The sequence below is a fragment of the Schistocerca serialis genome, chromosome 7 (assembly GCF_023864345.2).
Source record: "Schistocerca serialis cubense isolate TAMUIC-IGC-003099 chromosome 7, iqSchSeri2.2, whole genome shotgun sequence".
Lineage (NCBI taxonomy): Eukaryota > Metazoa > Arthropoda > Insecta > Orthoptera > Acrididae > Schistocerca > Schistocerca serialis.
This window is the reverse complement of record NC_064644.1, coordinates 33,290,022-33,315,510: the sequence shown is the minus strand read 5'-3', so window position 1 is coordinate 33,315,510 and position 25,489 is coordinate 33,290,022. Positions and strand designations below refer to the sequence as shown.

The window sequence follows — 25,489 nt, the reverse complement described above, 5'->3', positions numbered from 1 at the left end:
TCACTGGCTGTGCTGTGTGCAGTCTGTGTCCAGTTTGCATTGTTGTCTGCCATTGTAGTGTTGGGCAGCGGCAGCTGGATGTGAACAGCGCGTAGCGTTGCGCAGTTGGAGGTGAGCCGCCAGCAGTGGTGGATGTGGGGAGAGAGATGGCGGAGTTTTGAAATTTGTAAGACTGGAAAATTATGAACTGACATATATATTATAACTATTAAGGTAAATACATTGTTTGTTCTCTATCTAAATCTTTCATTTGCTAACTATGCATATCAGTAGTTAGTGCCTTCGGTAGTTTGAATCTTTTATTTAGCTGGCAGTAGTGGCGCTCGCTGTATTGCTGTAGCTTGAGTAACGAAGATTTTTGTGAGGTAAGTGATTTGTGAAAGGTATAGGTTAATGTTAGTCAGGGCCATTCTTTTGTGGGGTTATTGAAAGTCGGATTGCGTTGCGCTAAAAAAATATTGTGTGTCAGTTTAAGCACAGTCTTGTATAATTGTTCAAAGGAGACGTTTCACCTGTAACGAAGCGCGCTGCTCTCCGTTGGATCTTCTCTATCCCTTCTATCAACCCAATCTGGTACGGATTCCACACTGCTGAGCAGTATTCAAGCAGTGGGCGAACAAGCGTACTGTAACCTACTTCATTTGTTTTCGGATTGCATTTCCTTAGCATTCTTCCCATGAATCTCAGTCTGGCATCTGCTTTACCGACGATCAACTTTACATGATCATTCCATTTTAAAACACTCCTAATGCGTACTCCCAGATAATTTATGGAATTAACCGCTTCCAGTTCCTGACATGCTATTTTGTAGCTATATGATAAGGGATCTATCTTTCTATGTATTCGCAGCACATTACACTTGTCTACATTGAGATTCAATTGTCATTCCCTCCACCATGCGTCAATTCGCTGCAGATCCTCCTGTATTTCAGTACAATTTTCCATTGTAAGAACATCTCGATACACCACAGCATCATCTGCAAAAAGCCTCAGTGAACTTCCGATGTCATCCACAAGGTCATTTATGTATATTGTGAATAGGAACGGTCCTATGACACTCCCCTGCGGGACACCTGAATCACTCTTACTTCGGAAGACTTCTCTCCATTGAGAATGACATGCTGCGTTCTGTTATTAAGTTGCCGGCACTAAATGGGGAAGCTATTGTAAGCTAGACAGTTTGTCTCTAATCTAGAAGTATGATAATTGGCCCTATGATCTCACATGAGTTAATTAGACAGCCTCCAAAACAATAAATTACGAATTCAGTGAGTAGTAAATGAAACAAGAGACACCTAATTCGGTTTATTACGGTAAAGTGGCTTACAAATTGTCTGACGATCAGCACTAGTGCTCAAGTACAACCTTGCCACAACGTGTGGGATAACACTCTCGTAATCGCGTGTACAGGGTGAAGAAAAATTCGCGCGCTCGGATTTCGCAGAGCGAATGCTCACATAATAGAGAGATAAAAATGCCTATCATAAAATTTCGAGCTGCACATATTTCCGGCAGTGAATGGACGTTAAAACACAGAAAAACCACGGTTTTTGGGTACCAAAAGTACAAGTTGTGGGGATGGCCACTTACATAATGTTTGTTCATGGCAAATGGTCGAAATTTTTACCATATGTTCCTAATAATGTCCTCGTGACACCTTGAAATTTTTTTCGATATAATTACCCGTTATCCAGTGGTTCAAAGTCGACGTGCTTCTGACGTAAAATATGCACGTAAGATACCGCCTGAGGCGTAAATGTCATTTTAACTGACGTAGTAAACTCATGGAAATGGTTGCAGGGTTACTGCAAGGGCCTGTGAGATCACCAGCGTATGTTTTTAGTTAGTATTTTTTCACCAATAAAACTTCATGGAGCGCTTGTCTTCGTATAATGGGCACTTCACGCCTGCAGGAATATGCCTGCAGCGGTATTACAGTGAAATAAATGGCCTAAAAAGTGGCTTAACATGCCACAAGAACTTAAAATTAGTGTTGAAAATTATGTAAAACTGGAAATACTGAAATTCAGTGAAATATTTCTAATAACGTTTTCACTCTTTTAAGATGCACATCGTAAGTCTGGCGTCTTCGATGAATTGCGACCGATGGGCGAAGTATTCAAAAAAATGTAAGGCAAACGATTTTTTTGTTAAGCTTATATTACGCGTAGTTATTTGTTTTTTATAGGTATCAAAGCATATAAACGTGTCGAATTACAGAAATAAATTATGAAAGTTTTACTGACACGTTGAATTTGTTTTATCTACGCAGCGCACCATTCTGTTGCAGGGGAAAGAAGGGAACCTGTGGAAAAATACTCCTGTCAGAGCACAAAAAAAGGCGAATATGTTTCTCTTTAAAAGACTGACAGAAAAGTTGGGGAGCAGCTGCCTCTCTCCTCAATCTGCCTTCGTCACCAAATATTTTGGTGTGCGAATATAGTCACGATTTTTTGTGCTGGAAGAAAGCAACAGAGAGACAGTGCAGGTGGAAGAGAGAGGAGGCAGAGCCAGAGGGCGAGAAGGTGAGAGGAGACTGTGGTGGTGAGAGAGAGAATGAGACAGTAAAAGAGAAAGAGAGGTGGATGAAGACAATAGACATGGGAGCAAAGGAGGGAGGAAGTTTTGAAATTGGAAATTTCAGGTAAGTTCTACGGGACCAAACTGCTGGCGTTATCGGTTCCTAGGCTTACACACTACTTAGTCTACCTTAAAACTAACTTCGCTAAGGACAACACACACCCATGCCCGTGGAGGACTCGAACCTCCGACGGGGCTAGCCGCGCGAACCGTGGTAAGACGTCCGAGACCGCGCGGCTATCCTTCGCGGCAAGGAAGTTTTGATGGTCAGTGAGAAACGGTGGCAGAAAAGGGAAACTAAGATGGCATGAGATAGAAGCGTTGGGAGCAAAAGAAAGAGGAGACAGTGGGAATGAGAAATACAGATGAGTAGAAGAAAATGGTTCTGAGCACTATGGTACTTAACTTCTGAGGTCATCAGTACCCTAGAAAGTAGAACTACTTAAACCTAACTAACCTAAGGACATCACACACATCCCCGCCCGAAACAGGATTCGAACCTGCGACCGTAGCGGTCGCGCGGTTCCAGACTGTAGCGCCTAGAACCGCTCGGCCACCCCGGCCGGCACAGATGAGTAGAGACCATACGTACCGTTGAGGGTGAAGGTCTGGAATCTTCTAGACAGGAGAACTCATATTTATAAGAAGGGGGGGGGGCATATTTTGGTCCGATATTTTAATTACGTGGGTGCAGGGGGAAAGTGTGTTGGACTCACAGATTTTTTGAGCTGCCGACATGCCATAGAACAAGAAAAAAAAGAAGAGAGTGTAAGTGACACAGGAGACAGTGGCAGTGGAGTATCAATGAGAGAAAAAGGATACAGTGGGAGAGAGACACACACAGAGAGCGACAGTGAGAGGGAGAAGATGCTGAATACCAGGGACTAACTACAAACAGAGAGCTGGCATAAAGGATTTAGATTGTCTTGTGATAACAGAGCGCGAATATATTCGCATGACAAAATACACTCCTGGAAATTGAAATAAGAACACCGTGAATTCATTGTCCCAGGAAGGGGAAACTTTATTGACACATTCCTGGGGTCAGATACATCACATGATCACACTGACAGAACCACAGGCACATAGACACAGGCAACAGAGCATGCACAATGTCGGCACTAGTACAGTGTATATCCACCTTTCGCAGCAATGCAGGCTGCTATTCTCCCATGGAGACGATCGTAGAGATGCTGGATGTAGTCCTGTGGAACGGCTTGCCATGCCATTTCCACCTGGCGCCTCAGTTGGACCAGCGTTCGTGCTGGACGTGCAGACCGCGTGAGACGACGCTTCATCCAGTCCCAAACATGCTCAATGGGGGACAGATCCGGAGATCTTGCTGGCCAGGGTAGTTGACTTACACCTTCTAGAGCACATTGGGTGGCACGGGATACATGCGGACGTGCATTGTCCTGTTGGAACAGCAAGTTCCCTTGCCGGTCTAGGAATGGTAGAACGATGGGTTCGATGACGGTTTGGATGTACCGTGCACTATTCAGTGTCCCCTCGACGATCACCAGTGGTGTACGGCCAGTGTAGGAGATCGCTCCCCACACCATGATGCCGGGTGTTGGCCCTGTGTGCCTCGGTCGTATGCAGTCCTGATTGTGGCGCTCACCTGCACGGCGCCAAACACGCATACGACCATCATTGGCACCAAGGCAGAAGCGACTCTCATCGCTGAAGACGACACGTCTCCATTCGTCCCTCCATTCACGCCTGTCGCGACACCACTGGAGGTGGGCTGCACGATGTTGGGGCGTGAGCGGAAGACGGCCTAACGGTGTGCGGGACCGTAGCCCAGCTTCATGGAGACGGTTGCGAATGGTCCTCGCCGATACCCCAGGAGCAACAGTGTCCCTAATTTGCTGGGAAGTGGCGGTGCGGTCCCCTACGGCACTGCGTAGGATCCTACGCTCTTGGGGTGCATCCGTGCGTCGCTGCGGTCCGGTCCCAGGTCGACGGGCACGTGCACCTTCCGCCGACCACTGGCGACAACATTGATGTACTGTGGAGACCTCACGCCCCACGTGTTGAGCAATTCGGCGGTACGTCCACCCGGCCTCCCGCATGCCCACTATACGCCCTCGCTCAAAGTCCGTCAACTGCACATACGGTTCACGACCACGCTGTCGCGGCATGCTACCAGTGTTAAAGACTGCGATGGAGCTCCGTATGCCACGGCAAACTGGCTGACACTGACGGCGGCGGTGCACAAATGCTGCGCAGCTAGCGCCATTCGACGGGCAACACCGCGGTTCCTGGTGTGTCCGCTGTGCCGTGCGTGTGATCATTGCTTGTACAGCCCTCTCGCAGTGTCCGGAGCAAGTACGGTGGGTCTGACACACCGGTGTCAATGTGTTCTTTTTTCCATTTCCAGGAGTGTATTTAGTGAGGGAGACGGTATGAGGATAGAAGCAGCTGGTTTCCCACTTCTCTGTCAGAGTCTTTTAAAGAGGGAGATATTCGCCATTTTTCTGCTGGTTTAAGTTTATATTCGAATATTATACTGAGTGTTACCGAAAGAAATTCGCTTGCACTTTGAATTTATACTTCGTTTGGTACATGTAAAATTTATTCAGTAACAGTTGTAGAAGGTAGAGTAAATAACAACAGAGTCAAGTTGTAGAAGCAACTGCGACTTTTTTATATGTTTCTATGAAAAAAAATTTTAACTAATATCCTAAGTACCAAAATTATTCTTACATCTGAATCCATACTTTTAAAGTCGTAGTGAAGTACGTTAGGAAACGTAATTTTTGTTGCAATGTTCTTCCTACTGGTCTTTATGTTTTTGTTCGTTACTCGAGAATTGTAATAGAAATTGCTTATATATTACCATAGTGCTCTACTTACCTTGACTCCTTCAATATACATTATTTTCCATTGAAGGACTTACCAACGGTGGTCAGAATTATTCTCCTAATTTTAACAACAAATATTGTTCTGAAGTAATAATATCAGTTTCCGTTCATTCAATGGATTTAGGCTTGTGTGCACCATCGCAGTTGGAAGTAATTCTTTTTTGATCAGTAACACAGCATCGTTCGGTCATGCGTTTTCGTGTTTTGTGGTTAGACCGTTTGATAATGGGTGAGACATTTCTGAAATGGAAAACAGAAAATGGAGAAGGGAGACAAACGGTGGCCGCCGGGAGCAGGACGAATGAGAAGGCAGGGGGGAAGGGGGGAAGCGAGCAAAGCCAGACAAACCCACGGCTCCCTCTAGTGAGCAACTTTTGGCGTTCATTATATTCGCGGCGCTGGACGATGAGGCGCAGATCACAGGGAAAGTGATATAAAGGGTTTCCCTTCCTTCTTTCAGTTGCCAAACATTACACTTTTTCGCACATGATTTACGCAGACATGTGCAAACAGTATATATCAGTGTTGGAAGACTTCTCTTTAGATCGTCACTGAAATGAAAAGCGGAAAATAATATTTTGACGACAGTTCTGAGAAGTCCGAGCCTGAGTAAAGACAATTATAAAACATCGTAATGGAGACTCTACATTTTCCACTGAACAGTTATAATGCTGGCAATGAAATTTCGTAACCACTGTTGGGTGCTATGTAATTTAATGTAATGTAGGCTACTGATGTTGAATTTACGTAAATCATGTGCAGCTATGTATACATAATAGTTTGCTTCAGAAATTCTGAAAGGCGCTTGTTGAGAGGATGACTTAATTACACACTTCCATAACGGATATTTTCGTTCGTGTCTGTTCTGATAATTTTCGTGTCAAACTGACATCGTAAACAGAAAGATATTCAATTTCACACAAAGAGCTTTAAATTCTGTAGTGCACGCTGGTGGTCGGTTTGGCCAAAGGTAATGTGACCCCAGCAGTGTACCAGGGGCATACCGGAACAAGGGAAGGTCGACGCGGGATGCTCTACGCCCATCAGTAACCATGTGTCCGTCAGAATTTTTTAAGAAAGCTTAGAAAGGCAGAGGGTGGAAGTGAATAAAAGCCTTGGGTGACAATTGTACTGGGTTTACAGTGCCACGCGGATGACTTTTTCAGACAGCCTGCAGAGTTTGATGATGTCTCCATTACTCTTGCACAACAGGTTGTCATAAAAATCTTATTTCAATTACGACAGGTCAATGATTGGAGATCCTTTCTTTTTTCTTTGTGTAAGTACAAGTGAAATTACTGAGGCTGTGTAACAGCCATGCATTGCTTAAATAACTACCTAGTCAGTTGGCTGAATTTATATAATTTTTTGTCATTTCGGAAGTGTTATTTTTTTGTTTGTTTTGTAATTCACAACTTTCTACGCCTACATCTATATTTATACTCCGCAAGCCACCCAACGGTGTGTGGCGGAGGGCACTTTACGTGCCGCTTTCATTACCTCTCTTTTCTGTTCCAGTCGCGCATGGTTGGCGGGAAGAACGACTGTCTGAAAGCCTCCGTGCGCGCTCGAATTTCTCTAATTTTACATTCGTGATCTCCACGGGAGGTATAAGTAGGGGGAAGCAATATATTCGATACCTCATCCAGAAACGCCCCCTCTCGAAACCTGGACAGCAAGCTACACCACGATGCAGAGTCTGCCACTTGAGTTTGCTAAACATCGCCGCAACGCTATCACGCTTACCAAATAACCCTGTGACGAAACGCGCCGCTCTTCTTTGGATCTTCTCTATCTCCTCCGTCAACCCGACCTGGTACGGATCCCACACTGATCAGCAATACTCAAGTATAGGTCGAACGAGTGTTGAAAGCCACCTACTTTGTTGATGGACTACATTTTCTAAGGACTCTCCCAATGAATCTCAACCTGGTACCCGCCTTACCAACAATTAATTTTATATGATTATTCCACTTCAAATCGTTCCGCACGCATACTCCCAGATATTTTACAGAAGTAACTGCTACCAGTGTTTGTTCCGCTATCATATAATCATACAATAAAGGATCCTTCTTTCTATGTATTCGCAATACATTACATTTGTGTATGTTAAGGGTCAGTTGGCACTCCCTGCACCAAGTGCCTATCCGCTGCAGATCTTCCTGCATTTCGCTACATTTTTCTAATGCTGCAACTTCTCTGTATACTACAGTATCATCCGCGAAAAGCCGCATGGAACTTCCGACACTATCTACTAGGTCATTTATATATATTGTGAAAAGCAATGGTCCCATAACACTCCCCTGTGGCACGCCAGAGGTTACTTTAAAGTCTGTAGACGTCTCTCCATTGATAACAACATGCTGTGTTCTGTTTGCTAAAAACTCTTCAATCCAGCCACACAGCTGGTCTGATATTCCGTAGGCTCATACTTTGTTTATCAGGCGACAGTGCGGAACTGTATCGAACGCGTTCCGGAAGTCAAGGAAAATAGCATCTACCTGGGAGCCCGTATCTAATATTTTCTGGGTATCATGAACAAATAAAGCGAGTTGGGTCCCACACGATCGCTGTTTCCGGAAACCATGTTGATTCCTACAGAGTAGATTCTGGGTTTCCAAGCACCACGTTATCCTTTGTCCCATCTGGTTCTGTGTAACGAGGCATAGAGATGTGTAATGTCGATGCAAAACGGTTATTCTTTCACAAACAGGAATTTCAAGTTGCTTTAAAGCCAGTCTATAGATAATTTTAAGTACTAATGGTGGAGAAAATGGGATCTGTTCATCACCCACCTGAATTTTTGGGGAGTTGCTGTATCTATATGTTACGATAATTATGAAGTTTATTATGAACACATGGTGATTATGCGATTGGAGATATGTCCCTGTTAGTGTTTATGTCTCGAGCGCAAATTTACTTTGGCATCCCTCCTGTATTCTATTTATGCTGTTTCTGTGGTACACACATTATCGGAGAATATAGAATCACTGCTGAAGATGCTTCACTGGCTTATTTCGACTGTGGCAATTTCCTTGTCTCTGAATGTGTTTCTTTCCGGCGTGTCACACGTGGTCAGAAGAGAACTCGTGCATAGCATGCCCACTTGTTGAAAACTACTGTACACTGCTGGTTGCTTTCACTCTACCGTTTCCCACGAAGGGGCTCTACTAGCACGGTCATAGGCATGTAGAAAATTGTCTCGCTTTCCACATGGTTGTGATCACATTTCACACGACTGTGGGTACAGAACAAATTGAGTAGAAATAGGGGAAGGGTTTCACGCAGTCAGAAACATTATTCTGTATTCGTTTTTGTTAAAGAATTGTGAAATTATAACCTTGCTGTCGGCGGTACGTTGAAAACTTCATCTTCCTTCGCTACTCAGGTCTCAGATTAAATCTGAGTGAGAGTGGGGACTTTTCCGCGTTCCAGTTCGTGCAGCACGGTACCAGGTCCCCCCCCCCCCCCCCCCCCACTTCCTACTTCCTAGTGCCGTAGGGAACAAAGGGACGCATTCTCCCTGCAACGAGGCCAGAAGCCCGTTCACGGACTGAGCGTGGAAGACTATACAGTTGTATGGTGCTCCCATTTTACTTGATGATTAACTGTTTCTTCAGTAGGTAGGATTGTATAATACGTTTTGCTTAGCTACTTGATGCGCGGTTAACAGTACTAAAATTCCAGTTCCCCAACGTAAAATCTAACAACTTTCAATTCGTTGCCCACAATACAGTAAGATGAGAAAGTGAAGTCAACGTTTTCATAACGTTTAGAACATAAAATTAACATTTGAAACATATAAAAAGATAAACAGGATATTAAAAAAAGTGTCGAGTACTTTGAGAGGTGGTATTGCTCATAGGAACAAGAAAAATAATTCCAATAAACGTGGCTCTGGAAATGCAAAGTTCATTAGACGTTCGTACGGAAACGCATACTTTGTGCTGTAAACACGTGTTTGCAGGTGTTCAACGTGGCGTCCGTCCATGATACTGCACGTCTCTGCCCTCTGGCGCATTGTTGTTGTACCTGCTGGCACACATTGAAGACGCAACCCTGTAGTGTCCGCACATCGTTGATTGGCGTGGCGCAGACAAAGTCCTTCAAGTGTCCCCATAACCAAAAGTCTAGGGGATTGAGTCCTGGGGAACGAGCAGGCCACATTTTGCACTTTCCCCTCCCCACCCCCTTCCCCCCCTCCCGACCCTTCCAGCGATTGAAAAGTCTGCATTAGATGTTCGCGCACATTGTGACGAAAGTTTGCATACATGAACCAGATTTGTATTCGCTGCTGCAATAGCACAGCCTCCAGCAAGGTAGGCAAAACATCAGTGAGAAAGTCCAGTTAACCTTTGTGATAGCACGTATGGCCCTATTAATCTATCGCCAAGTACGCCTGCATATGCGTTGATTGAGAATCGGTGTTGACGCCCTCCTTCCTGGATTGCTTGGGGATTTACATCTGGCCACAAAGGCTGGTTATGGAAATTCACAACACCATCTCTTGCGAACCGTGCCTCATCGATAAATAAAATCTTGGACGTGAACAGTGGATCTGCGGAACACTTCTGCAACGGCCATTGACAGAACCTCTATGCCGGCCGGGGTGGCAGAGCGATTCTAGGCGCTGCAGTCTGGAACCGCGTGACCGCTACGGTCGCAGGTTCGAATCCTGCCTTGGGCATCGATGTGTGTGATATCCTGAGGTTATTTAGGTCTAAGTAGTTCTAAGTTATAGGGGACTGATGACCTTAGAAGTTAAGTCCCATAGTGCTCAGAGCCATTTGAACCATTTGAAGAACCTCTATCTGCCGTGACGATCCTGAGGCCTTAGGGCCTGAGCGAGCTGTAGATGATATGGATACAGCAGTTTGTCATGAAGTACCCCAGATAAGAGTGAGACACTCCTTCTGCTGCTGCTAATAATCGCACACTGGTCGCAGAGGTTTCTTGCACCGAATGTAGCACACGCTCCCCCACGTCGGACGTGCGAACTGTGCTAGGTCTTCCACTGTCAGTCTTCCGAGGTGCAGTGGTACCTGTGTCCCTCAGACGCTGGAAAAGTCTGCCGAACAGCTTATCAGAGGACACTCTGCGCTGTGGATACTTTTCAGCATAGAGGACACGGGTTCGTAAGCTGCTTTCATTTGCCAAACCACAGCAGAATATCATATCCACCATTTCACTTGTCGAGTAGTAGGCGACCATTGCTAACAAGTGGTGAAAGAGAGAAAATGTGCTTCGCCATCTGTACGCACAAACAGCGCAAAAAGCTGTAAACACAGAAGTGAATCCGCATTTGGAAGAAGATGAAACACCATGATACGTACCCAGGGTAGACAGTACTGTACAATGAGGCACACAACACGACTGGAACCACACAACTGACTGCAGACCAACTAATGGTACAGGGTGACAATTATTGAACTGTATGAAGTAAAATCGTCATAACGTCTGAACGGTTTGCGTCTGGACGTTCAAACTATACGGTTGGCCGCGGGGGATGATGGGAATTAGTATGGTTTGGCTCGCTTTCATTCGCATGGGTTCGTCAATAAGCAAAATTAGCGCAATTGAGGGACTGAGAATTCACATTTCGCGATCGAGAAGTCTCTTCACTTTCAACGGGTGATGTGCGGCGTGCAATGTCCAGTCACGGAATAATGGCTGCGATATTCCTTGATGGAACGCTGAGTAGTGAAAGGTATGTGACACTTTTGGAAGATGATTTAATCCCCATTATTCAAACTGACCATGATTTCGGCAAGATGTACGGGGTTATTACAAATGATTGAAGCGATTTCACAGCTCTACAGTAACTTTATTATTTGAGATATTTTCACAAGGCTTTGCACACACATACAAAAACTCAAAAAGTTTTTTTAGGCATTCACAAATGTTCGATATGTGCCCCTTTAGTGATTCGGTAGACATCAAGCCGATAATCAAGTTCCTCCCACACTCGGCGCAGCATGTCCCCATCAATGAGCTCGAAAGCATCGTTGATGCGAGCTCGCAGTTCTGGCACGTTTCTTGGTAGAGGAGGTTTAAACACTGAATCTTTCACATAATCCCACAGAAAGAAATCGCATGGGGTTAAGTCGGGAGAGCGTGGAGGCCATGACATGAATTGCTGATCGTGATCTCCACCACGACCGATCCATCGGTTTTCCAATCTCCTGTTTAAGAAATGCCGAACATCGTGATGGAAGTGCGGCGGAGCACCATCCCGTTGAAAGATGAAGTCGGCGCTGTCGGTCTCCAGTTGTGGCATGAGCCAATTTTGCAGCATGTCCAGATACACGTGTCCTGTAACGTTTTTTTCGCAGAAGAAAAAGGGGCCGTAAACTTTAAACCTTGAGATTGCACAAAACACGTTAACTTTTGGTGAATTGCGAATTTGCTGCACGAATGCGTGAGGATTCTCTACAGCCCAGATTCGCACATTGTGTCTGTTCACTTCACCATTAAGAAAAAATGTTGCTTCATCACTGAAAACAAGTTTCGCACTGAACGCATCCTCTTCCATGAGCTGTTGCAACCGCGCCGAAAATTCAAAGCGTTTGACTTTGTCATCGGGTGTCAGGGCTTGTAGCAATTGTAAACGGTAAGGCTTCTGCTTTAGCCTTTTCCGTAAGATTTTCCAAACCGTCGGCTGTGGTACGTTTAGCTCCCTGCTTGCTTTATTCGTCGACTTCCGCGGGCTACGCGTGAAACTTGCCCGCACGCGTTCAACCGTTTCTTCGCTCACTGCAGGCCGACCCGTTGATTTCCCCTTACAGAGGCATCCAGAAGCTTCAAACTGCGCATACCATCGCCGAATGGAATTAGCAGTTGGTGTATCTTTGTTGAACTTCGTTCTGAAGTGTCGTTGTACTGTTATGACTGACTGATGTGAGTGCATTTCAAGCACGACATACCCTTTCTCGGCTCCTGTCGCTATTTTGTCTCACTGCGCTCTCGAGCGCTCTGGCGGCAGAAACCTGAAGTGCGGCTTCAGCCTAACAAAACTTTATGAGTTTTTCAACGTATCTGTAGTGTGTCGTGACCATATGTCAATGAATGAGCTACAGTGAATTTATGAAATCGCTTCAATCATTTGTAATAGCCCTGTATATCCTTCAAGACGGAGCGCAACTCCATTGAAGCAGGAGAGTCTTTGATGCCCTGGAGGAGTACATTGGGGGCAGCATTCTGGCCCTGGGGTACCCAGAGGCCGCGTGTGCCTCGATTGGCCGACATATTCTCCGGATAGGAACACATGCTACTCCTTTTTGTGGGGCTATATTAAAGATAAGGTGTTCAGCAATAACCCCAAATGCATTGCTGAGCTGGAAACAGCCAATCAGATCATCGACACCATCGATTTTCCACCACTTCAGCGGGTCAGGCAGAATTTCGCTATTCGTTTGCGCCACATCATCGCCAATGATGGCAGGCATATCGAACACGTCATAACCTAAATTCGAATATCTGTAGTGACGTTTACATGTTGACTAAAGTGTGTGCACTACGTAGTTTGCAACTAATTTACGTTTTTTTCGTATAGATCAATAACTGTCACCCTGTAGGTAGAATACTGTGAGTAAGACGTCATAATACCCCGCCGATACATTTGATGGAGTGCCAATGCAGCGTCTGTGCTAATATTTGCAGCCAAGCATCTCGCAGCCCTTCCTATAAACAAGTGTTTATCTCGAAAAGTATGCGTTTCCGGACCTATGTTTATTGGACATATTTTTCTTGTTTCGATGCGTACAACTACCTCTCAAAGTATTCGACACATTTTTTGAACACCCTGTATGTGGGTGTACTTGTGTATATCTTGCAGCATAACTCTGAACTATATGTAGAAATTTCAAAACAACTTAGTATACGTATTGGTAATCTGAGGCATTGACTGTAATGATGAGACAAAACGAGTAATCCTATCTGTGGTGTAAACGCAGGTATAAAGCAGCAACTTTTGCAGATATTTCAGCCAAACTTCGCAGTTATATAGCTTACTATGTGGAAAAAAGTACGTTTAGTGAGAGTTCTAGAACCCTTGGAGCTGATATGCACGTGTGATCAGGGTGACACAGAAAAAATTGAAAATGAACTATATTTATGACAAATCCACAGTTTTCGGTGTTGCTAGGTTAACTTATAAGAGACCTGATGCCATTTACGCCATAGAGGTACAGTTGATTGTAGGAGAGGGTCACATAACTCGGTAAGGTCTGGAGAAATTTCTTCCAAATTTGGTACAAAATACCGTCGGACTAAGACACACATACCGAAAGGAGGGATGAGATATGGATGGGGCAAGAGAAGGGAAACTAAAATTTTGTAGTTGATCACATGATCTGTTAAATAATCATGGCAACGACCCTATAAAACCTATTACTTTACAATTTGGGTACTGCTTTTAAAAAAAGAAGTGAAGCTCTTATTAACCTGAAGGCGAAAAAAGTGATGGGGGACGTATAAATTCTAAGACGGACGTGCTATACTTTTAGAAACGTAAATAAAATTAACTTTATTTTTATACTACGAAAGACTTCTAACCTTTTCCAGTATGGTAAGATTTCTGAATAAATAATCCAGCAGACAATGCCAGGTAATCAGATAGTGACATCTACAAGTTATGTTTTCTTTCTTATTTATGAGTCTGCCCGTAATTCACTTTGTTCAAGGTTATTGGCGGAATGTGGGGAAAAAGTATGGCTGTGGCAACGAAACAAAAACATACTTACATGAGGACTGCCCCTGTCAGGTTTGTAGATATTGTGGAAATTTGCTAACCTCTACTGCTTGAATCGACTACTACTTCGAAACTATCAAAACTCGAAAATTCTGCACTAAAGAGATATACCGATACTTATCGTCAGACGCCAGCTTCTGCCCTTTCTTATCTTGTGAAAGCAACTTCCAGAATTTCTTTCCACTGCCAGATCAAACTGAAATATTTACAAACATTAAAGAAAATACCAAATGACTTGCCAACTCGACAACAATATGCTGAGGTGTACTTGTGCTGATGTCGAATATATTGAACGTTCTTTCTCAGAAGTCGACGTGTTTGTTAAATACACTAAGAAAATGAGGCATCAAGGCTTCTTAAGACCTGATGCAGGAAGACGGTATTATCATGCGGGAACGATAGCACGCAGTAATCGTTTTGACTGAAGGCGCAGTGCTGGGGATGGAGACGGAACCACCTACTGAGCGTTCCAATCTGGCGCGAAGTTGAACTATATGTGTCTTGGCGAAAGAGTAATCTCTTGCACAGCTCGCTGAATTTAACCTCAAAAATGTACTACAGGGGGCCAGGAGGCTGGACACAATTTCGGAAGACTGATCCAGCGCATCAGATATTTGTCGTCGGTGTTCTAGCGTTGGAGCTGATACTCCAAGGAACATACACAAGCACTCCGACCTGGTTTCAGACTATACCAGGATATACATACATGCCTGAGTCTCATATCAGATTAGCAACCGTTATTTCGAAGCCTAATGGAAAGTTTCCGGACTGCCATGGTGTCTCCGTGGTGTACGTGTATGGTAAGTGGACTGATGATACGTTTGCGAATAATCATCATGACTGCTTGGGAGTTCCTTGTGTTAGTTGCGACCATAGTGAAACTTGTCTAATGGTGATCGAAGCTCAATTGTTGATTATGAATCCAGCGTCGGAGGTTATACTAGCTGTAAAGGAACAAGAAACATACAAAGGAGGTACCTAGTCTTAATGTCGGCTGTTGTGATTGCTCTGACAAAGATGAGGATAACAGTTGTTATGAGCCCAAGATAGGCTTGCGATTCCTGGGCAGTCCCCCTCTATCAAACTACATCCAGCAAGTGGTCGCCGACAGGGATAGTGGGGAGAGCAGCGTTAGCATTGCAAAGGGCTCTCCAAACGTTGCTCGTTCGACTAAAAATGGCCCGGCAGATCAAGTCACAACATTTAGCTGGTGTGTCACCCTATTAGCAATCAAAATTTTGCTTTCGAAGAAGCAGATAGATAAAGAAGCAGATAGATAAAGAGATTCTGCCTCTCTTCTAGTCACCTGGCATTTTTACTCAACTTTCGAAGCATCTATCACTAATGAACACAATTGTGTAACATTTCCGGGAATCAAACTTGAAGGTGAATGTTGCAATTATGTGGAGAAACATTTCTTCATGCGGACTGGCAGCCGATGGAAGCAGTACAGGTTTTTCTGTGATAATTACAGAAGTTTTGGTCAACACTCTGTGAGATATTATGATGAGTTACTGTTCCTTTTGGTGAGGGTATTTCCCATCTAGTGAATAGCTCTTGGCTCAACAAATTGTAATACTAGAACGAGGAAGAACAAAGTGTGCGGCTAGTGTCGGAGCATAGATTGTAGTTAGGGCAAGTTATATATCTGTTGTCATGTTTCTACTCCATGATTATTAGAGAAGGAGGAGGATAAAAACCGGTGTTGGCACTTAGCCAATTCCTCTCTAATAGCTACAAGAGGAGCACTGGGCTTAACGTCCCCGTTAGACAGACGGACCACTACCGACAGTCACATGCTCCCACCTTACGGGGCACTTCGGGGATGTTTGGAATTGAATACAAAATGCTATCAGAAAGCTCGGTGTTTAGTAAGTTTGAGACATCGCCTGTCTTCCCCTGGGCGACCGAGTACTGGGGAATTTGTTCCACCAGCAGGGTTGTAACCGGCAACCTGCGATTCGAAAGTCACAGAAAAAATGTGAGCTATCGCCCTCGCCAACAGCTGCCGGTTATTTATTCACACAATTTATACTACTAATGGTGAGATGTTGTGGTTCATGACCATTGCTTTCATTGAGTCGGCTTGCTGCCTTGTGCATTATCCCTGGCCAAGCAAGTTGTCATTCCATTGGCGGCCAGGGTGGCCGAGCGGTTCTAGGCGCTACAGTCTGGAACCGCGTGACCGCTACGGTCGCAGGTTAGAATCCTGCCTCGGGCATGGATGCTTATGATGTCCTTAGGTTAGTTAGGTTTAAGTAGTTCTAAGTTCTAGGGGACTGATGACCTCAGAAGTTAAGTCCCATAGTTCTCAGAGCCATTTGTCATTCCATTAGAAGTAGATTGAGGAAAGAATGAAAGGTACGACGAGGCTTGCAATAGAGAGTGGCAAAGTGTAATTAGTTGAGAGTGTGTACGTTGAGTGGGATCTAAGGTAATAAGTTAACCTCTCAATAATTCATGAGGGTATTTATGATCCGTCGTTGCAAATACAAAAATGCGTGATTTTTTCACCAGTCACCTTTCGCTTTATTGAGGTAAAGCATCATCAGTGGTCTGTAATTAAGTTTATTTACATTTTGATTTGGTTACGGTGATTTTTTAAATTACAAACCAACTTATTCTTAACGAACTGTTTTTCTATCTGAAAGCAAATCAAACTGTAAATAAATTTAATTAAAGACCACTGATGATCCTTTACCTCAATAAACCGAAACGCGTCTGGTGAAAAAAATCACGCATTTATGTTGCTGCAACAAAGGAGCAAAAATACCTTCATGAATTATAAAGCAACTAAGAACACACGGCCACACAAATAAAGAATTTAACCACTCAGTATTTTGTAAACTCAGGGCTCTTGATTCCAGGCTGGGAAACTGCTGTTTTGCTAGCTCCTGGCAGATGTTTTTTGAGAGATTCGATTGTGTGACGAGGTTTACGTAGTTGTGAAGGCAGCAGTGGGTGTTGCTTTCGTCTCTGGAGTATTAAGTCGACTTCTGTCTGCTGAGCTACGGATTTGATGGAAGCGGTACGTACAAGCATCAGCAATAACCCTTACCCACGAGAATTACCATGGCACTGCTCATTTATTTATTTCAGCGGTGTGCCTTTACAGTCCTTGAAAGTATAACACCCGCTTTACACGCGCAAAACTGAATAATTGGATCAATGTCACTACTCTTGTCGAAAACATTGCGGACAATTACCTTAACAAAAACTACAAATACACAATAGACGTACAAGTCTTACGCTCAGAGGAAAAGGGGGCAAACTCAGACAGTTAGAAATTTTAGGAACTATAGAAACAGATGTATACGTCCTCACACCTATTATTACGAGCAAACCCAATTCAATTATTCACCTTTGTTAGATGATATCACAACACCGAGATAGAAGTAAAACTTTGGGCCTCAGTCCATCAGATGATAGAAAACTTTTGGCTGATGCGTAACTTTATTCCTAGGTATGTTTAATCATGTTAGTGTAATTGCTGAATTGTATTAGTCCATATGTGATTTGTCAAAAATGGTCACTGAAACATTTTTACATTATGCCAAGGATTGATACGTTAAGATGTTCATATGACTACCTTTGCCTTATTCTCATGTTTATCTTTGCATTATCATCTTTAAAGTCAGTAAAGGGCTTGTTAGCCGAAAATTAGATGGTGCAGTAATCATAATGAAATTTGTGAAACAAGACAAGAAATTATGTTTGTTTGGCTAGAAACAAAACTGTGTGGATGTATAGGGTGTTAATCGGCACCTTGTCGGAGGGTAGTGCCAAATGGAAAACTGCTATAAACAGAGAGAATGGGGTATCAATTACCATCCAGTGGCAACCTTAGCGTTTCTCCTGTTCCTTTCGGTGCTTTTTTTTTTTTCAACATTTTCTGTGCGGTACAGTGGGCGCCACTACAGTGCAACGAGACACCGATCGGGAGGTAGTGACGGATGTTGCTTGTGCAGCACAAAGCACATATGGGATAGTTGTTTTTTTACAGGTTGCAAACACCACACGTAAAAACATAATTAACCTCACACCACCCTCAAATTGTGATTAGCTTTGCTTGGAAGCCAGCGCTGTACCGTAGGTCTCTAGAAGAGCGTAGCGTTCCAAAGGATTGGAAAAGGGCACAGATCATCCACGTTCTCAAGAAGGGACGTCGAACAGATGTGCAGAACTATAGACCTATGTCTCTAAAGTCTATCAGTTGTAGAATTTTGGAACACGTATTATGTTCGAGTATAATGACTTTTCTGGAGACTAGAAATCTACTCTGTAGGAATCAGCACGGGTTTCGAAAAAGACGATCGTGTGAAACCCAGCTCGCGCTATTCGTCCACGAGACTCAGAGGGCCATAGACACGGGTTCCCAGGTAGATGCCGTGTTTCTTGACTTCCGCAAGGCGTTCGATACAGTTCCCCACAGTGATTTAATGAACAAAGTAAGAGCATAAGGACTATCAGACCAATTGTGTGATTGGATTGAAGAGTTCCTAGATAACAGATCGCAGCATGTCACTGTCAATGGAGAGAAGTCTTCCGAAGTAAGAGTGATTGCAGGTGTGGCGCAGGGGAGTGTCGTGGGACCGTTGCTATTCACAATATACATAAATGACCTTGTGGATGACATCGGAAGTTCACTGAGGCTTTTTGCGGATGATGCTGTGGTATATCGAGAGGTTGTAACAATGGAAAATTGTACTGAAATGCAGGAGGATCTGCAACGAATTGACGCATGGTGCAGGGAATGGCAATTGAATCCCAATGTAGACAAGTGTAATGTGCTGCGAATACATAGAGAGATCCCTTATCATTTAGCTACAATATAGCAGGTCAGCAACTGGAAGCAGTTAATTCCATAAATTATCTGGGAGTACGCATCAGGAGTGATTTAAAATGGAATGATCATATAAAGTAGATCGTCGGTAAAGCAGATGCCAGACTGAGATTCATTGGAAGAATCCTAAGGAAATGCTGTCCGAAAACAAAGGAAGCAGGTTACAGTACGCTTGTTCGCCCACTGCTTGAATGCTGCTCAGCAGTGTGGGATCCGTACCAGATAGGGTTGATAGAAGACATAGAGAAGATCCAACGGAGAGCAGCGCGCTTCGTTACAGGATCATTTTGTAATCACGAAAGCGTTACGGAGAAGATAGATAAACTCCAGTGGAAGAGTCTGCAGGAGAGACGCTCAGTAGCTCGGTACGGGCTTTCGTTGAAGTTTCGAGAACATACCTTCACCGAGGAGTCAAGCAGTATATTGCTCCCTCCTACGTATATCTCGCGAAGAGACCATGAGGATAAGATCAGAGAGATTAGAGCCCACGCAGAAGTATACCGACAATCCTTCTTTCCACGAACAATACGAGACTGGAATAGAAGGGAGAACCGATAGAGGTACTCAGGGTACCCTCCGCCACACACCGTCAGGTGGCTTGCGGAGTATGGATGTAGCTGTAGATGTAGATGTGTAATTTGGATTGATATTTTGGTGTAGGGAAGCACAAGGAGCTGCACGAGCACGCTCACACCCTTCCCCCGGCCCCATATGCCTCGCGTCAGACGAGCAGCTGTGGGGGACCAGCTCCGCAGCTCCACTGCCGTGTGGCGCGACGCTTGCAGCCAGCAGCCGCGGCTCTCGACTCACCATCTTGGAGATGGCCCTGGCCACGCGCACGGGGTCCCCGCGCTGCGAGTCCTTGAGCGGCGACCATCGCAGCGCCTGCAGCGCCGACGGCAGCACGCAGCTGTCGAACTGGCCGAAGACCCACTCGCGGCCGCGCGAAGAGCCCCACGGCCCGATCCAGATCTTGCCCACGTCGTTCAGCACGTACTCGTCCAGGTAGCGCTCGTTCTCCATGTACACCTGGTCCTCTGCAACGCCAGCGGATCTGCCGTCACGTCACAAGCTGTGCCGAGCGCACTGTGCAGCCGCAGAGACATTACCGTAAAGCAGGTCACTTCACACTCCCATCACAAAGTTTACGTTTTCTGGAGCTGGCGTTTTTACGAAGAACTGGCTTGAACCACACTAACAAAAATAATGCGAGCTTGATATAAATAGGTCAAATATTGCTGAAAGGAGATAAAATTTAGAACGAGGAAATGGGGAAAGGAGTCCCACAAGGTTCAATACTGGGGCCAGTGCTGTTCTCTTTATTATGTGAGAGGCCTTCACTTCAAAACATACAAAGAATAATCAATAAGTTATTCAGACGCCAGAAACTATACACAAGGGTTGAACAGAAACTAGTGCACTGCAGTTTTTTCCTTCAACAATTCTCTATTGAACATGATGAGAATTACACTCACGAAAGAATATTGTTTTAGTCAGCCGCGGTGGCCAAGTGGTTCTAGGCGCTACAGTCTGGAACCACGTGACCGCTACAGTCGCAGGTTCGAATCCTGCCACGGGCATGGATATGTGTGTTGTCCTTAGGTTAGTTAGGTTTAAGTAGTTCTAAGTTCTAGAGGACTGATGACCTCAGATGTTAAGTCCCATAGTGCTCAGAGCAATTTTTTTGAATATTGTTTTGTCTACACACCCTATTTCCCCCGTAATCCCCACTCCGTTCTTTAGCCTTCCTCCGGCGCGAAAAAAGGGCGTGTATGCCCTGTCGGCACCAGCCCTTGTCCTGGTGGAGGAGCCAGCGTCTCACTGTGTGAATCACCTCCTCATCGTCCTTACAATGTCTTCCACGAAAGGCATCCTCTAATGGCCCAAACAAGTGGAAGTCCCAGGGGGCTGGTCAGGTGTTGCACGTGTGACAGCCTTGGATGGTCTCCCCGACCGCTGCAAATCGTGGAGCTCCGCCGAACTGCCTTCTGATGACCGAACCCTCCATGCCCAACGACTAACTATACTTCTGTCGACAGCATATGCTCCATTAACTTTGCACAAGTGTTTGTGCGTATTCCGCACAGTTTCGTTCTCTGCAGTGAGAAATTCAATGACGACACGTTGCTTGTAACATACAACATCTACAGACGCCATTTTGAAACTGTACTGCAGCTACGCTATCTGTCGGAAGTGATGGAAACTTGGCGCGCTCACTCAGGAAACTTCAAATAATACATACGTAACGTTTTGCATTCGTAGCATTTTGTCGGCTGAGAAAAAAAAATGCGGTGCGTTACTTTCTGGGCAACCTTAGTATTAGGTCTTCAACATTGCTTCCGCCATTGGTTCTCCAAATTCGACGATTTAATATGAAAAACTTTACAAAATATTACGTTTCAGAACAATGGCAGTATTGGTCCCGAAATTACTATATGTCATTGACGCGTTTCACCCTTTTGAGGCATCATCAGATTGTCTACAAAAGCACGAAAACCAATCAATTAGAAATGGAAGAAAAGGGCATGGTCCTATCCTTCACGGCTAAGCAGGCAACGTCAACTAAAAGTAATAAAAACTTACGTAAAAGTAGCTGGATACGTGACCCGCCAGTCATAAAACTACATATAATGTGAAAGACACAAAGGTAACAGGATGTACAGGTTGTATCAAAAAGAATCATCCGGCTTGACACGTCTATACTTCTGAAGCTAATAAACATATACAACGAATTTTGTTTTTTTGTGAATGGGAAACTCAAGAGTGTTGTCCATACTTTTTCATAGGTGCTCAATATACCTCCCTTGAGATGCACGGCATTTGTCAAGGCGGTATTCAAATTGTTCCCACACTGCAGCGAGCATGTCTTGAGTTACAGCTTCCTCATCTGCTTTTATGTAGTTGTTCCGTACCCAATATTCTCACATTATGACGGTTCACCTTTTCATTTAAATGGAATGTTGCCTCGTCACTAAACACTAAGCGTGGAAGAAACCTGTCATCCCCCATGTTGCCAAGAACGAAGTTACACAACTCCATATGTTGGTGTTTGTCACCTTCACGAAGAGCTTACAGGAGCTGGATTTTGTGTGGTTTCACGTGTAAACGTCGACGCAACACACGCCAGACGGACATCGGGGCCATGCTGAGCTGTCTAGTAGCACGGCGAACGGAGTTCTGCGGACTCCTTGTGAAACCATGGCGGATGCGTTCGACGTCTGTGTCAGACACTCGGGGACGGCCCGGAATTTGCCTTCACACAAACAACCTCGGATTTTTTCATGCCATCGCCTAATGTTCTATGCTGTAGGAGGATCCAGAGCATACCTAGTACGAAAGTCAGGTACGAAAGTCAGGCTGAACAGTTATTACTTCCGGAAGGCGTTCGATACAGTTCCGCACTGTCGCCTGATAAACAAAATAAGAGCCTACGGAATATCAGACCAGGTGTGTTGCTGGATTGAAGAGTTTTTAGCAAACAGAACACAGCATGTTGTTCTTAATGGAGAGACGTCTAGAGACTTTAAAGTAACCTCTGGCGTGCCACAGGGGAGTGTTATGGGACCATTGCTTTTCACAATATATATAAATGACCTAGTAAATAGTGTCGGAAGTTCCATGCGGCTTTTCGCGGATGATGCTGTAGTATACAGAGAAGCTGCAGCATTAGAAAATTGTAGCGAAATGCAGGAAGATCTACAGCGGATAGGCACATGGTGCAGGGAGTGGCAACTGACCCTTAACATAGACAAATGTAATGTATTGCGAATACATAGGAAAAAGGACCCTTTATTGTATGATATGATAGCGGAACAAACACTTGTAGCAGTTACTTCTGTAAAATATTTGGGAGTATGCGTACGGAACGATTTGAATGGAATGATCATATAAAATTAATTGTTGGTAAGGCGGGTACCAGGTTGAGATTCATTGGGAGAGTCCTTAGAAAATGTAGTCCATCAACAAACGAGGTGGCTTACAAAACACTCGTTCGACCTATACTTGAGTATTGCTCATCAGTGTGGGATCCGTACCAGATCGGGTTGACGGAGGAGATAGAGAAGATCCAAAGAAGAGCGGCGCGTTTCGTCGCAGGGTTATTTGGTAACCGTGATAGCGTTACGGTTCTAGGCGCTGCAGTCTGGAACCGCGAGGCCGCTACGGTCGCAGGTTCGAATCCTGCCTCGGTCATGGATGTGTGTGATGTCCTTAGGTTAGTTAGGTTTAACTAGTTCTAAGTTCTAGGGGACTAATGACCTCAGAAGTTGAGTCCCATAGTGCTCAGAGCCATTTGAACCATTTGATAGCGTTACGGAGATGTTTAGCAAACTCAAGTGGCAGACTCTGCAAGAGAGGCGCTCTGCATCTCGGTATAGCTTGCTCGCCAGGTTTCGAGAGGGTGCGTTTCTCGATGAGGTATCGAACATATTGCTTCCCCCTACTTATACCTCCCGAGGAGATCACGAATGTAAAATCAGAGAGATTCGAGCGCGCACGGAGGCTTTCCGACAGTCGTTGTTCCCGCGAACCATACGCGACTGGAACCGAAAAGGGAGGTAATGACTGTGGCACGTAAAGTGCCCTCCGCCACACACCGTTGGGTGGCTTGCGGAGTATGAATGTAGATGTAGATGTAGATGAACCACACTGCGCAAAATATAGAATACAAAACGCTTTCTGTTGTCCCGACACCATTTTTACTAGAACTGAAGAGGGCGCACGCTGCTGCTACCTAGCGGGAACCATGTAAAACTCGAGAGTTCGTTCTTTCCAACAGTACGCTGTTCACGCACATGCCTCAAATAACATAATAGTAATGATTTTTTGAAATCAGATGTTTCTTTTTGATAATTTCTGTATAATCCGTGCGTCACGAAACATTTAAATCATGAAGCTGACCTTGTGAAAGGAGAGAAACAGCCAGAAAACACCGAGAAAGTACAGAAATATTGCGCAAAAATTTTCCACGGTTATCGTCTGTTACCTTGAACACACCAGGTGGCTCTGCAGTGACGGTACAAGATAGGAACACGCTTACAAAGCTGCTGTGCGAAGTGCACACGGCACAGTGTCTGTATTGGTGCGCACACAAACATTACTACGACAAATTTAGGTACAGGTGCCGAGCGTGGTTCGGTAAGAAGTACCTAGCTGGCGCGCATCGCCGGCTTCAGGCACATTTCCAAAAACTAAAAGTTCGTAAAAGTAATAATTAAAGTGCAAATAAGCAAACCAATGCAGTCACATATAACCTGAAAACCAAATAAAAGTGCCCCATATAAAGAATAGGTAAAATGATTACATGAAAAACAACGACTTAAATATGCCATTAAAACTCTTTCACACGGAGGGAAACAGATAATTATGAAGTACGTTAATAGCGCATGCATTCTGAATCGTTAAAACTTCAAGGTACCGGGATCGGGGGCAGTGTGTTAAGTATCGCAAACAAGATAAAGAAATATACTTACTCGCTGAAATAAAGAGACGTAAAGTCAGCTACAATAAAAAAAGTCATTGAAAAGCACTCCCATAAACGTTCTGAAACACATTCAAACATGTTGCTGTAACAGCTTGCCAAGAGGAACGCGAAAATCTAAGACAAAATTACGATTCAAAGTATTGGCCACTGCTGGCCACCACTTCCTCCCATCTCTCGGAGGGCGCGGGAATCCCGTGGGGGAAGACCTGGTCGTCTTTTGAACAGGACCGTGAATCGATCCAATTCTGCACTTGTTCATATGAACGTTCGTGCCCACTTCGAGTGATCTGCTCTTTACGCTGTCTGTGTCATATCCCTAGTCATGTTGTCACAGTTGTAAAGATTCGACAGGACTTACGCCGATACTACCTTTCCTATTACTATAGTTAGCAACCATCCATTGTAACTACGGGGGCACACAGTTCACCATCCAGTGGCATAAAGAACAAGAAACTCTACTAAAGACCGCCAAGCTGTTATTATCGTGAATGTCGGTGTCGGAATCAATAGTTGGTACCCTGCAGCGAACTCTATGCACCCCAAATTTAAATAATTTTGTAAATGTTTAAATCCCGTTATAAAGTTTAAAAAATAATGTGTTGCGCAGCCAAACTCATCAGCTCGAAACGCGTTACAGTGTGTTAATTAAACAGAAAGTAAATATAAATTGGCTGCAGGCACTGTATCACAAATAAATAATTAACGTACCTATTCAAAACAGAACTGTGAATACACTCTCGCTCTGAATGCCCTTCTGCGATGTGAGATACAACAGTGACCTTTTAGGAGTGCTGTTGTAACATTAAGCAGTCAACCCCCGACTCTGAAGAGAATCTTGTCTTTTACAAAAGAGCTTCAGACTACTGACTACAAATGAATAAATGTGTTAAATATTTCACATTAAACATGTAAGCGAGAAAAAGATTAGAAACGTTTGGAGTCATGCTAAGTTGCTAAGTGCTCTCATT

General features: G+C 44.4%; 1 protein-coding gene across 1 annotated transcript in view; it reads right to left on the bottom strand.

Annotated features, from left to right (window-relative positions):
- Positions 1 to 25,489, bottom strand: part of LOC126412369 (hemocyte protein-glutamine gamma-glutamyltransferase-like) — a 389,080-nt gene that overhangs the window by 255,766 nt on the left and 107,825 nt on the right. Inside the window, exon 5 of the mRNA XM_050081937.1 lies at positions 19,850 to 20,076. Coding sequence (XP_049937894.1) covers positions 19,850 to 20,076 — 227 coding nt within the window. The remainder of the gene's footprint in view (positions 1 to 19,849; positions 20,077 to 25,489) is intronic.